The following is a 15,760-nucleotide window of genomic DNA, read 5'->3' as shown; positions in this document are numbered from 1 at the left end:
TGGAGAAGTTATAAAGCAAGAGAAGTTCCTTGGCCTGTCTCTCTCTGGCCCAGCCGACCTGCATGCGGCCTTATGTAGGACTCTTCTTTCTTATGAGTGGCAATGGAAGGGATGGTAAAAGGGAAATGAGGAAGGGGTAGGAGTAGATACCAGCTATTAGACAACATTAGAAAAGGAAAAGGATATGCAAAAGTAAAGAAAAGGACACCAGACAAAGAGATATGGAGGTCACAGCCATGACTGGACCTGCTGAATGGCAGAACAACCTATGATGATGATGATGATGATGATGATGATGATGATGATGATGATGGTGGTGGTGGTGGTGATGACAACGATGACGACGAAGACGATGGTGAATCATCTTAGTTGTGAAGTCTTACTTGAAGAAAGAACATAGGATTTTCAAGGTTTCCTTACCTCTGTGTTAAAAATATCTGTTAAGTCATACTATTATACAAACAAATTAAAGAATATTATTTTGTTTCTTGTAGTTCATCGATTACAATTTTGTTTCCAATATGCTTAACGTCGCACCGACACAGAAACGTCTTATGGCGACGATGGGATAGGAAAGGCCTTGAAGTTGGAAGGAAGCAGCTGTGGCCTTAATTAAGGTGTGAAAATGAGAAACCACAGAAAACCATCTTCAGGGCTGCCGACAGTGGGGTTTGAACCCACTATCTCCTGAATGCAAGCTCATAGCTGTGCGCCCCTAACCACATGGCCACTTGCTCTGTACAGTAATATTATCGAAGGACTGTTAATAATCTCAAAAGCTTGACTATCAACTATAATATCTTACTGTACTTTATACAGGTTAATATTAGTGACATGGATCAAAATACTGTTTACTAACCCTGCCATAACTCTTTCCATGAGGCTAGCTCCATCATTTCGTCCCGACTTGTAAGGTCCATAGCCATGGTCATCGTGAGCTACATGTCCATGGTAGAGAGGTTGTGTGCCTTTGGCTCCATACAGCTTGTAGAACCAGTAGATTCCCAGTACAACCAAACCAACAAGTAATGCAGCTTTGATCTTGAGCGCCACCAAGGTGCTGAGAGAGCTGTAGTCATAGAGCGAGTCTAGACACAGGAATTAAAATACAAGAGTAATATATTGCAAAAAATGTTTGTATTATTCACAAGACTTAAATCAAAGAATAAAAATTGGTAAACAGAATTAATGTGTAGCACTTTTCATATTCAATAAATTTGTTAAATTTGAGATACCTCAGATTTTTTTAACTTGAGCTGTGAAGTGCATATAACTCCTCACTATCAAGAACTTCACTGGCTAAAATCTGATAAAAGATGTTAATATCATTTACTGGTACTTGTATTAATACACTCACTCTGACATAGCAACTCACCTCAGTATATTTCCTCTAAACTTCACTTTCTCTCCATTCATGCTGGCTCTATCCTTGCTATTCCTCTTCACCGTTCTTCTACATACAACAATTCTTTTACTGTGACCAGTGTCAGTGATTGTGTCAGGAACAGAAATTCATTAAATAAATTTTAAAAATCTTGCTGCGATTTCCTGTTGAAAGCTACCAACTGACGTATGCATTGTACAACTAAGTGTGTGAATGCTATTGGCTTTACGTTGCACCGACACAGATAGGTCTTATGGCGATGATGGGACAGGAAAGCCCTAGGAATTGAAAGGAAGTGGCTGTGGCTTTAATTCTTCTTCTACCGGGCGAGTTGGCCGTGCGCTTAGAGGTGCGCGGCTGTGAGCTTGCATCCGGGAGATAGTAGGTTCGAATCCCACTATCGGCAGCCCTGAAAATGGTTTTCCGTGGTTTCCCATTTTCACACCAGGCAAATGCTGGGGCTGTACCTTAATTAAGGCCACGGCTGCTTCCTTCCAACTCCTAGGCCTTTGCTATCCCATCGTCGCCATAAGACCTTTCTGTGTCGGTGCGACGTAAAGCCCATAGCAAAAAAAAAAAAATCTTCTTCTTGCTATGGGCTTTACGTCGCACCGACACAGATAGGTCTTATGGCGACGATGGGATAGGAAAGGCCTAGGAGTTGGAAGGAAGCGGCTGTGGCCTTAATTAAGGTACAGCCCCAGCATTTGCCTGGTGTGAAAATGGGAAACCACGGAAAACCATTTTCAGGGCTGCCGATAGTGGGATTCGAACCTACTATCTCCTGGATGCAAGCTCACAGCCGCGCGCCTCTACGCGCACAGCCAACTCGCCCGGTGTGGCTTTAATTAAGGTACAACCCCAGCATTTGCCTGGTGTGAAAATGGGAAACCATGGAAAACCATCTTCAGGGCTGCCGACAGTGGGATTTGAACACACTATCTCCCAGATGCAAGCTCACAGCTGCGCGCCCCTAATCGCACGGCCAACTCGCCCGGTAGTATGTGAATGATGAAGGATTGTGAGTGTTTACCCTGTATATGTAGAGCTAGTTGACAGTAATGTAATAAAATATGTGTATTTATTTTGTTTGATAAACCGAGCGAGTTGGCTATGCAGTTGGGAGCAAGCAGCTGTGAGCTTGCATTCAGGAGATAGTGGGTTGGAACCCCTCTGTTGACAGCCCTGAAGATGGTTTTCCATGGTTTCCAATTTTCACACCAGGCAAATGCTGAGGTTGTACTTAATTAAGGCCACAGCTGCTTCCTTTCCATGCCTAGCCCTTTCCTATCCCATCATGACCATAAGACCTGTCTGTGTCGATGCAACATAAAGCCAGTTATAAAAAAAGTGTGATAAATTTCATTTTCGGTTCCATATTGATTTAAATATATTTAAACATTCTAATGAGGATTTACATATATATTGTCCACATGTTCAGTATAATAAAATGTTACCACTGCCTAAACATTATATACGTAAATTCTTATTACAATTTTGAAATCAATTTATTTTTTGTATGTGAGTTTGATCAGTTAATGTACATAATACTATTTTCATTTTTAAAAATATATTTGAGAGTGCAATGCTGCAGATAAGTGTTGTAAATGTGGTTAAGTATAAGAGAGGGCCCAGGTGCCCTAACTTCACCACTTGAAAGAAAACAAACAAATAAATAACATACATACATACATACATTATCATTATAGACTGTTATGCCTTTCAGCGTTCAGTCTGCAAGCCTCTGAGAATTTACTAAACGTCACCACAATCCTCGAGTTGTAACTAGTGTTGTGGCCTCATTTAGTTCTATACCTCTTATCTTTAAATCGTTAGAAACCAAGTCTAACCATCGTCGTCTTAGTCTCCCTCTACTTCTCTTACCCTCCATAGCAGAGTCCATTATTCTCCTAGGTAACCTATCCTCCTCCATTCGCCTCACATGACCCCACCACCGAAGCCGGTTTATGTGTACAGCTTCATCCATCGAGTTCATTCCTAAATTAGCCTTTATCTCCTCATTCCGAGTACCCTCCTGCCATTGTTCCCACCTGTTTGTACCAGCAATCATTCTTGCTACTTTCATGTCTGTTACTTCTAACTTATGAATAAGATATCCTGAGTCCACCCAGCTTTCGCTCCCGTAAAGCAAAGTTGGTCTGAAAACAGACCAATGTAAAGATAGTTTCATCTGGGAGCTCACTTCCTTCTTACAGAATACTGCTGATCGCAACTGCGAGCTCACTGCATTAGCTTTACTACACCTTGATTCAATCTCACTTACTATATTACCATCCTGTGAGAACACACAACCTAAATACTTGAGATTATCAACCTGTTCTAGCTTTGTATCACCAATCCGACATTCAATTCTGTTGAATTTCTTACCTACTGACATCAATTTAGTCTTCGAGAGGCTAATTTTCATACTATACTCATTGCATGTATTTTCAAGTTCCAAGATATTAGACTGCAGGCTTTCGGCACAATCTGCTATTAAAACCAAGTCGTCAGCATAGGCCAAACTGCTTACTACATTTCCACCTAACTGAATCCCTCCCTGCCATTTTATACCTTTCAGCAGATGATCCATGTAAACTACGAACATCAAAGGTGAAAGATTACAGCCCTGTCTAACCCCTGTAAGTACCCTGAACCAAGAACTCATTCTACCATCAATTCTCACTGAAGCCCAATTGTCAACATAAATGCCTTTGATTGATTTTAATAATCTACCTTTAATTCCATAGTCCCCCAGTATGGCAAACATCTTTTCCCTCGGTACACTGTCATATGCTTTCTCTAGATCTACGAAACATAAACACATCTGCCTATTCCTCTCGTAGCATTTTTCAATTATCTGGAGCATACTGAAAATCTGATCCTGACAGCCTCTCTGTGGTCTGAAACCGCACTGGTTTTCATCCAACTTCCGCTCAACGACTGATCGCACCCTCCCTTCCAAGATGCCAGTGAATACGTGAATACTTTGCCTGGTATACTAATCAATGAGATACCTCGATAATTGTTGCAATCCTTCCTGTTCCCTTGTTTATAGATAGGTGCAATTACTGCTTTTGTCCAATCTGAAGGTACCTTACCAACACTCCATGCTAATTTTACTACTCTATGAAGCCATTTCATCCCTGCCTTCCCACTATACTTCACCATTTCAGGTCTAATTTCATCTAATCCTGCTGCCTTATGACAATGGAGTTTATTTACCATCCTTTCCACTTCCTCAAGCATAATTTCACCAACATCATTTTCCTCCTCCCCATGAGCTTGGCTGTTTGCAACACCACCAGGATGATTTCCTTTTACATTGAGAAGATGTTCAAAATATTCCCTCCACCTCTCCAGTGATTCCCTGGGATCTATTATGAGTTCACCTGAATTACTCAAAACACTGTTCATTTCCTTTTTCCCTCCCTTCCTAAGATTCTGTATTACTGTCCAGAAAGGTTTCCCTGCTGCTTGACCTAGCCTTTCCAGGTTATTACCAAAATCTTCCCATGACTTCTTTTTGGATTCAACAACCATTTGTTTAGCTCTGTTTCTTTCATCTACGTATAAATCCCTGTCTGCCTCGGCCCTTGTTTGGAGCCATTTCTGATAAGCCTTCTTTTTACGTTTACAGGCTGCTCTCACTTCATCATTCCACCAAGATGTTCGCCTTTTCTCATCTTTACACACAATTGTTCCTAGGCATTCCCTTGCTGTTTCTACTACAGCATCCCTGTATGCCACCCATTCACTTTCTATATCCTGAACCTGCTTACTGTCTACTGTTCGAAACTTCTCACTAATCATATCCATGTACTTCTGTCTAATTTCCTCGTCCTGGAGATTTTCAACCTTTGTTCGTTTGCAGACAGATTTCACTTTCTCTACCCTAGGCCTAGAGATACTTAGTTCACTACAGATCAGATAGTGGTCTGTATCATCGAAAAATCCGCGAAAAACTCGTACATTCCTGACAGATTTCCTGAATTCAAAGTCTGTTAAGATATAGTCTATTATGGATCTGGTACCCCTAGCCTCCCATGTGTAGCGGTGAATAGCCTTATGCTTGAAGAATGTATTCGTGACAGCTAAACCCATACTAGCACAGAAGTCCAGCAAACGCTTCCCATTCCCATTAGCTTCCATATCTTTCCCACATTTACCAATCACCCTTTCGTATCCTTCAGTTCTATTCCCAACTCTCGCATTGAAATCGCCCATTAGCAATATTCTATCCTTGCTGTTGACCCTGACCACGATGTCACTCAATGCTTCATAAAACTTGTCAACTTCATCCTCATTTGGACCCTCACGTGGTGAATACACGGACACAATTCTTGTCCTGATTCCTCCAACTGACAAATCTACCCACATCATTCGTTCATTTACGTGCTTAACAGAAACTATGTTGCGTGCAATGGTATTCCTGATAAAGAGCCCTACACCAGACTCTGCCCTTCCTTCTCTAACACCCGTCAAGTACACTTTATAATCTCCTATCTCTTCCTTGTTATCTTCCCTTACCCGAATATCACTTAGTCCTAGCACATCCAGATGCATCCTCTTTGCTGACTCAGCCAGTTCTACCTTCTTTCTTCCATAAGCCCCATTAATGTTGATAGCTCCCCATCGAATTCCATTTCGTTTGCCAAGTTGTTTCCAAGGAGTCCCTCGCCTGTCAAATGGGAGTGGGACTCCATTTCTCCCATAGGTCAGAGGCTTGCTTAAAATGTTCTGAGCTCGGTAAATTCATGAAGCAGGATGCTACCCTATTTGCAGATAGTCCAAGTGAGAATCTCTCCTCTAATGGGTTATGGACCACCGGTGAATTGTATAGTCCTAGCCGCCTGAGCACAAGGAGGGCCATGACTCAGAATATGTCCGGGATGCCCACTCCCATTCCATAGCAACTGGTATCCCGTCTCTCAGGACCACTTACTAGGCCACTCAGCCGTTGCCCATGGTTCACGAACTAGGACGTGACTACAGTAACCCACAAACATGAACCATAAATAAATAAATAAATAAATAAATAAATAAATAAATAAATAAATAAATAAATAAATAAATAAATAAATAAATAAATAAATAAGTAAACCCCGCTATACCGGTCGCACGCCTGGGGCTTTGTCATGCAAGTGATGAGGAAAGAGCAGGGGGGGAGTAACAACCTCGTTAAAAAACCAAGGTTCGCCTGGCCTGGGTGATAGCACCTTGTAAGGGCTCCTTGCTGGGATTACAGTGAAGACCTCAACGGTAGTGAAGGCAGAGAGAATAGGTCTCGGTACAGCAGAACTAGTGGAAGAGGCAACTCAAAAATTCACTTTGCTTCTGTCTTGGAACAGGCAGCTATGTGGTCAGGGTCTGTTCACCAAAGGTGCGCCTGAAAACCCTTCCTTGGAGCTAACAACCTAGAGCAGAATCTTTAGCAGACTTGTTCCCCTAACCTAACAATCAATCAACAGTGGATATGCACTTTGTAAGAGATTTTACCCCAGGGTGTAATCAGTATCCCATTTCCAAGGAAATGAAAAGTAGGCATTCGGATTCTGGTGGCCTACAACAATATGCGTAGGATGAGTCGGAGCATCCTGAAACCTGCCTTAAGTAAGGAAGATGCAAAATTAAACACTAAGCATAAATTATCTGGCTCCCTTCAAAATAATTCACTTTTGAAAATAGGAAAATTCAAAACTTTCATAAATTTTATAAAGGAACAAAGTATTTTGATAACAGCCCTTCAAGAAACAAGATATACTGACGAACATCACTTTGATTCAGAAGGATTCAGAATATTCAAGGGAAAGCCCAGAAAAAGAGTAATGAAGAATGTACCACAATTTGGAACAGGATTCGTTGTAAACCAAAACATATTAAACTCAATACTAGAATTTAATTCCATTAGCAAAAGACTTTCAACACTAACCTTTAAATCAGTAAACAAAGTTTACACTATTGTAAATACACATGCACCAACAAATGAGAAAAACAGAATGCAGAAAGAACAAACTGAAATTTTTGGCAAGAAGTCTCAAACACTCTGGATAAAATTCCATCCAAAAATACAATAATTCTACTTGGAGATTTTAATGCTCAAATCGGCAAAAAAATCATCATCAATCCATAGTAGGCAAATTCCCTGCACACAGATGAACTAATGCAAATAGAGAAAGACTGATTAGTCTATGCAGAGAACATGACATAGTCCTAAAATCTACATTCTTAAAAAACTTCCCAGGAAACATACTACATGGGCATCTCCAAATCCAATCTGTGGGGAGAAACAACTTGACCATGTTACTATAAGCAGACAGTCTGCACCGGAGATACTTAATGTAAAAGTTGCTAAGAGTGCAGGTTTGGATTCAGACCACTATCTATCTATCATTAAATTCCAAATTAGGTCAGTATATAGAAGAAAGAGTCAATATAAACCCAAAAAATTCGACACTTAGCACACGAGGGCAAAACGCAGGCAACCAAGAATGAGTTAGCTGGAAAATTTATAATGTCCAATAACGGACCATTATATTGGTATTATTACACAAAAATTATGTCAAAAACATATCAGATGTAAGGCTTTTCAGGCGTTTGCTCTATTAACCAGCGTTTCGTCTTAGGTCTGACACAAGACTCATCAGAGTGGGATGTGTCAGACCCTACCCACTGATGCTGGGGTGTATGCAGGTGAATTTATCAGAAGCCCTTATAAGAGGCACAGCCTGATAACTGCATACGGGAGATAAATCTCCACAGTGGAATTATTGCCCGCCTAGCAATTCCGAATGGAAAATTCTAAATTCCCATGGAGGGAATTAGATATTTTTCACCAATAGAGCATGTCAAAAATGTCAAAAACATATCAGATACGCTTTTCAGGCGTTTGCTCTATTAACCAGCGTTTCGTCTTAGGTCTGACACTAGACTCATCAGAGTGGGACGTGTCAGACCCTACCCACTGACACTGGGGTGTATGCAGGTGAAGTTATCAGAAGCCCTTATAAGAGGCACAGTCTGATAACTGCATACGGGAGATAAATCTCCACAATGGAATTATTGCCCGCCTAGCAATTCCGAATGGAAAATTCTAAATTCCCATGGAGGGAATTAGATATTTTTCACCAATAGAGCATGTCAAAAATGTCAAAAACATATCAGACGTAAGGCTTTTCAGACATTTTCTCTATTAACCTTTTACCTTTTATATGCATACATTTTCCTTTCCTCTTCCCCATTTTACCCGCACACAATACCACCCCTGATGCCCTCATAGTTTCTCCTTCCTTTTCAAATATTCTTAAGATCGAACCCTGTTTCATGCTTGGTAGCGATCATGCTCCTGCACTTATTACAATTCCCGGTTTTCTTTCCCATACTCATACCCCCTCCCCGCCCTCCCCCTACTCATCGATATAATCATACCAATTGGACTACATACCGTCAAACTATGACTACTTTACTTCGTGTTTCCCCTTCCCCCACATCTCCCACTACCCTTCTCTCTCTAGTTACCAAAACAGAACATGCTCTAGTAACAGCAGATTCCCTTCATGTTCCCTGCCACTCATATAGCCCACTCAAACCCCCTATTCCACCCAAAGGACTCCAATTACTTCGACTCGCCCATGACTTATATCGTGAATATGTTCGTATTCGTGACCCAGACACTTTACTACAACACAGACATACGCTCCGTCATGCATGCTCTTATATCAAAGCTAATCGTCATAAACAATGGACTATCGTCTGTACTGATCTTTCTGACACTCCTGACCCGCATCAATTCTGGACTACTCTTAACCGCCTTACTCAAACCACCAAACCTCTTTCTACATACCCCATTCACCACCATAATACTGTCCCCACCACTGACAAAGAGAAAGCCGACACCTTTGCCCAATATTTTGCTACTGTTTACTCACCCACTTATTCTCCTAATTTTCATCATCCTGAAGAACCACTCATCAACGAATTTGCCCACCCCAATCGCCCTGAGTTACAACCATCCTTCTCGCACTATGCTGACATTGACTATACTCATCCTCTTAACACTCCCATTACTCCTGCTGATATTCGTTCCTTCCTTCACAATCGTCGTAACACTGCTCCTGGCTCTAATAACATTACGTATCGTCATGTCCATGAATCTCCTCCCCTTCTCTTCGACTTACTCAGTATACTCTATACTACTATGATTTACACCGGTTTCTTTCCTGAACATTGGGGTAAAGCAAATATTCTTCTATATCTTAAACCTGGTAAGCTCCCTTCTGACATCACTTCCTATCGCCCCATCAGTCTGTTAAGCATTCTTTCTAAAATCTTTGAAGAGATACTAGAGCGCAGAATTTCCCATTATCTTACCTCCTTAAACCTTCTCCCATTCTCTCAAGCTGGATTTCGCTCCCATTTCTCTACCCATGATCATCTTTTCCATATTACATCATCTCTTCATACTTTCCTTCGCCCTCGCAAGTCCGCAGTGTTGGTATGCCTGGATGTCAATCGGGCCTTTGACTCTGTTTGGCATCCGGGCCTACTCTTCAAACTTCGCCTACTCCCCCTCCCTACTACGCTCATTCGCTTTATTTATAACTTTCTGCACTCCCGAACTGCTTGCATTCTTATTATTATTTTTACCTTTTATATGGATGCTTATATCTCAAAAACTGAAGATGTTACAGTAATGAAAATCAGTATTTGGAATCTCCTTTAAAAATAAAGAAACACGTCATATTTTTGTTTTTTGTTTTTGGAAAATCTACTTAAAGGGTGGTGAATAGGAGTGACAAAGGGAGTGAATTCTTAAAATGAGTGTATCTAAAAAATGTACCATGTTAAAGACGTGAAAATTGGTATTTGAAATCTCCTGTAAAAGTAAAGTCACATATTATTTTGTTTTTGGAAAGTCGACTTAAGGTGGGGAGGGGGTTGAAAATATGGAAATAAGGAGTTGAATTATGTTTATGAGGTTACTTCTAACTTAAAAACTGAACTGTTACAGATGTGGAAATAGGTATTTGGAATCTCCTTTAAAAATAAAGAAACATGTATTATTTTTTTCGATTTGAGAGAAGACTGTTTCTCACATGTACAGTTTTATGTCGAATGGTCGTCTTCGCCCCAAATGGTAATACCACAAGCGTGGCTTACAAAGAGTTTCTGGGGTAAATGAAACTCAGCATTTCGGCGAATTTTTATACTTTAGGGATTTTCAAATAATGTCTTAGTACAATGCCGAGGAACAATTACTATTATCAAATTATGAAATTCACGTGAGCAAAGCCGTGGGTAACTACTAGTATATCTAATAAACTAAAAACATTAAACACACAATATGAAGCACTGTACTTGTTAAAATGTTTTTCCTTGTAAAACATGGTGAAAATTAAAAATATGAGGTGGTGGTTATTAAAACAGTTCTTGAGTTGGAGCCTTGTTTGTTGTAATATTCTCATTGCCCCCTGATGTAGTTCAGTGATATCTGATATCAACTTCAACACAACCTAAATATGTCAGCCTATGACTGAACACATTACAGTAATTGATTCAACAATGTCCAGATATCATTGAACTGCATCAGGGGAAAATGAGAATATTACAACAAATAAGGCCTCCAGATCAAAAACTGTTTTAACAACCACTACCTCATATTTTTAATTTTCATTATTTTTTTTTTTAAAGGAAAACTTTTAACAAGCACTTCATATTGTGTGTCTAATACTTTTAGTTTATTATATATATATTTTGCTGAGAATGACCCTATGCCAGGTCAAAAGATGTCTATCTAAAATTTCATCTTAATTGGATGTAATATTGAGTATTGACTTGGAGGATAAACACAATTGTGTACAATTTGTGAGAAATTCACAATCAGTGAAATTAAATTATGGTCTTCCTTCTGGGAACTTCACTTTTTCATAAAAGCCAAAGGCAGACATAAATACAAGTGCTCCATCATTGTGTTGCCCTACGGTGAAGGATCATAGTGGTGTCTCAAAGGTGCACTAACCGCCAGCATCTTGGAAAGGTGCGCTAATCCAACTCATGAACCCACTGCCACACTAGGATAAAACACTGGTAATTTCATGATTGCAAAATCCTAAACAGTTTAAATAATCTATAGATGTCTATTATTCATTTATTGATAAAATTTTTATGAGCAAATGAATCAGTTTTAAATCCTCGAGATTTACCAGAGTTTCTGGCCATTTCGGTGAAAAATTACTTCAATGTTCATGAGTATCAGAGCATACCACTACTTTCTAACATGTTTTGAAACTTCCAGTACTTATTTAGTAATCATTTCAAACTACTAGAACTGAATATTGGTGAGTATTGGCCCAACTGAACCCCCGCATCTCTGTCTATCTACATAGATATATATTTCTTCACCTTTGATTTGGCACCATTCCTTCCAGGTTCTACTTTATTTGAGTGATCTTTTTTTTCCTTGGTTAGTCTCTTGCCTTCCAGTTCTTTTCAAACCATACTTATTCTACTCTCTTTTGGTTAATTTTCTCTGTTTCCCAACTGTTTATTTATTTTTAACTCTGACAAAGCCAGCTTTATGATCACTTACACTATCTATCACTTCAGTTTCCCTATAAAGCACATCTGGTTTTATCAGCACTGCATCTAGAATATTTTCCCCTCTAGTTGGTTCCATCTTTTTCTTATTTATTATTCACAATTTTTTTGTCATGCTTTCTGTCATTTGCATTGCCTTCCCAGTTAGCATCTGGCAAAGTACAGATCAAACTCTACAATAAAGTTTCTTTCTGTGTCGTTCCCCACATAGCTGATTGTCTTATGAAATAATTCTACATCAGAGTCAGTGCCAGCCTTGCCAGGTCTGTACGCCCCAAAACATCAAGTTGCCTGTTGTCTTTAGAGATGAGTTTTTTTTTTTTTTTTTTTAAACCTACAACCTGTTTTCCAGTCAGTGACCGGGTCAGGGATGGGATGAATGAAGCCCCTACCTCGCGGCGTGGATAGGAATTGTGCCGGCTGCCGAAGCCTGTAGCACTCCTCTGGGGCAATGATTAATGACTGACAGATGAAATGAAATTATAGTGGAGAGTTTTGCTGGAATGAAAGATGACAGGGAAAACCAGAGTACCTGGACAAAAAACCTGTCCTGCCTCTGCTTTGTCCAGCACAAATCTCACATGGAGTGACCAGGATTTGAACCATGGAACCCAGCAGTAAGAGGCCGACGCGCTGCCGCCTGAGCCACGGAGGTTCTAGAGATGAGTCTTACACCTAGAATTTCATGTTCCTCATCCTTAACTTTTCTGTAGCTTACAAATTCTTCTTTCACCAGTATAAATACTCCTCCTCCGATTGTTTCTAACCTGTCTCTGTGATAAACACTCCAGTTCTGTGAAAAAATTTCCACATCCAAATATCACTTCTCAGCCATGATTCAGTTCCTATTACAATATCTTGTAAATATCTGTCTATCAAATTATTTATTTCTATTTCTTTCTTTGCAATACTTCTACAGCTTAACACTAACAATTTTATGTAATCCTTAGTTGACTTCATGCTTTCTATACTGTCATCACTGCTCCCTGGTCCACCCCGTTTCCCTGAATGTACCTCCCTATAAAAATTCTAAACAAACACCCTAACTTATATGTACCAATGCAGTTCAAGTGAAGGACATCCGAGCGTAGATCCCTATATCCTACCGACCCATTAGGACCTACAAATCTCACTCCCAGTTTCCCACATACTTATTCCATAGTCTCATTTAAATCCCCAATCACTCTCCATCCAGTATCCCACCTAAACAATATCCCACTGACAACAATCTCTACTGCTGGGCGAGTTGGCCGTGCGGTTAGGGGCAAGCAGCAGTGAGCTTGCACCTGGGAGATAGTGCGTTCGAACCCCACTGTTGGTAGCCCTGAAGATGGTTTTCCATGGTTTCCCATTTTCACAACAGGCAAATGCTGGGGCTGTACCTTAATTAAGGCCATGGCTGATACCTTCCCACTCCTAGCCCTTTCTTATTCTATAGTTGCCATAAGACCTATCTGTATTGGAGCGACATAAAACAAATTCTTAAAAAAAAAAGATCTATACTTCCTTACACTTCTTCTTTGCTGCTGTAACAAGATCCCAAACATCACCATGTTATGTTACTGGTACCAATGTGGAAAATTACCCCCTTCTTCTTACCTTTGGATCTCTTAATGGATCTTATTATCTCTTTTTGTTTTCTGAAGCATTGATCTTAGAAACCTTGTTTTTGAAATCTGACATATACAGTTGTCTTCTTTGGATTGTGAAAGGTGCAAAGTGTATGTATCAAAATCAAAAACTCTTAATTTTGTCCTTCAGTACCTACCAAAGAAATTTAATTAATTACACCAAAAACTGGTTAATGGGAACTTACAGAGTCCTCCGTACTTGTCATGGAGAAGGATGTCTGAATAGTGATGGTGTCCGTAGTCATCATATTTGTCAGTACGGTTCTTGTGTGCCAAGGCAACTGACAGAACACTTGATATCAGGATAAGAAGTGATGTTGACATGTTTTACCAGTGTTCAAGGCCTGAAAAATAATAAAATAATCCATTAAAATAGCCTGCTATTAATGTCATTCCAGGATCCGAGGACACACCGGTTCTCCTAGAAATGAAAAAGCAGACATCCTTGCAAATGCAGCCTCCTCATCCATCATAGAAATCACCTACAACAAATCACTCCCAAGCTATGCAAAAGCCCAAATCAAAACACACCTAATAAGCCAGTGGAACAACCTCTGGACCTCAAATACAAAAGGGTCTGTGACAAGAGAATTATTTTTTTCTGACATATATAGCCGGCTCTAGTGCAAAACATTAGTGCCCGAATTCATTCTAACTCAGTTTCTCTCTGGTCATGGAAGTTTAAGTGCCATTTTGAATGGTTCAAAATTAACACTGCAGGCAATTACTTGTGTTTTTGTGGATCTTTATAAACGGTGGACCATTTACTGTTTGACTGTGCCATGTTTGAAAGGACAAGATTCGAATTTGAGTGTCATCTAAACAATTGTAATGTGGAACTTTCAAAGTCATTATACCATGTTACAAACAGTTCCTTAATTTCATTCACCACATCTTCTATAATTTAGCTTCCCAATTTTGTGTCAAGGACCAATAATTGAAAAGAAAACTGATTAGGACTATAACCCTAATATACTCATGTACAATAGGGTTCAAACTGTTAGGATATATAATAAAATAAAATAAAAATAATAATAATTTTATGTAGCCAAATTCATGGTATGGTGATAGTGAGCCTGAATTTTACCTAGAGTTTCTGGGTTTGATTCTTGGCCAAGTCAGGGATCTGATCCCCCTCTAGGGGGGTTTTACCCATGCTGGATTGCCTCAGAGTAGGGCCATTCTAAAAAAGTGTCCCCTGGGTTGCCTGAGAGTTTCTGTTCTCCTTTCTTCATTTCTGTTTCTTCTTTCTCTATCTTAAATTTCATTCCTCTTACTGTCTAGCCAACCTCTCGGCCTCAGGTAGTGTAAGTATGGAGGTTTCATCCTCCCCCCCCCCGACCAGTGGGTTGTGACCACAGGACCCTTAGCTGAGTTCTGGCATTCCTTCCACTTTCTTGTATCAGGCTCCTCACTTTCATCTATCCTATCTGACCACCCTTGGTCAACTTTTGATCTTTTCTGACTCCGATGGTGTTAGAGCTTTCTAGGCATGGAGTCTTTCATTTTTATGCCCTTTATGGCCCTTGTCTTTCTTTGACTGATGCCTTCATTTTTCAAAGTGTCAGATCCTTTCCATTTTTTCTCCTCTGATTAGTGTTAATAGAAGATGGTTGCCCAGTTGTACTTCCTCTTAAAACAATAATCACAACCACCACCGTCAGGGATCTGAGGGATGGTTCCACATCCACTCAGTGTATATGACAGCAATTGAAGAGCTATCTGATGGTGAGATAGCAGCCCTGGACTAAAGAGCCAAGAATAACAGCTGAAAGGATCCATCACAATGACAAAGTGTCACCTTATAATCTGCAGGCCTTTGGACTGAGCAGTAGTTGCATGGTAGGCCAAGGCCCATAGGACTGTAGTGGCATGAGGTTAGTTTTTTCTTTCTTAAAGTGAGATGCAGCCCTTTAATTTTGACCCTCTGATGTGGATGGACATCATCTGCTGCATATGGGAAGCTGCATGATTTTGTGACTGTGAATAGTGGTGAGCAAGTTGCAGGAATGTTGGGGACAACATAAATACCTAGTTCCTGAGCCAGGGGAATGAAACATTTACAATTCTAAATTTCCATGACCCAGCTGGGAATCAAACTCAGGGCATGGAGACTCAAAGACGAAGGCACTATATCTGGACTTATACA

The 15,760-nt window shown here is 40.1% G+C and overlaps 1 protein-coding gene across 1 annotated transcript in view; it reads right to left on the bottom strand.

The window, feature by feature from the left end:
• Window positions 1-15,760, bottom strand: part of LOC136878782 (uncharacterized) — a 507,599-nt gene that overhangs the window by 5,235 nt on the left and 486,604 nt on the right. The window contains exons 2-3 of the mRNA XM_068228993.1: window positions 13,797-13,955; window positions 860-1,088 (exon numbers count right to left, since the gene is read on the bottom strand). Of these exons, the coding sequence (XP_068085094.1) occupies window positions 860-1,088; window positions 13,797-13,935 (368 nt within the window). The 5' untranslated portion in view covers window positions 13,936-13,955. The remainder of the gene's footprint in view (window positions 1-859; window positions 1,089-13,796; window positions 13,956-15,760) is intronic.

The sequence above is a fragment of the Anabrus simplex genome, chromosome 8 (genome assembly GCF_040414725.1).
Source record: "Anabrus simplex isolate iqAnaSimp1 chromosome 8, ASM4041472v1, whole genome shotgun sequence".
NCBI classification, from domain to species: Eukaryota; Metazoa; Arthropoda; class Insecta; order Orthoptera; family Tettigoniidae; genus Anabrus; species Anabrus simplex.
This window is presented reverse-complemented; position numbering and strand designations above follow the sequence as displayed.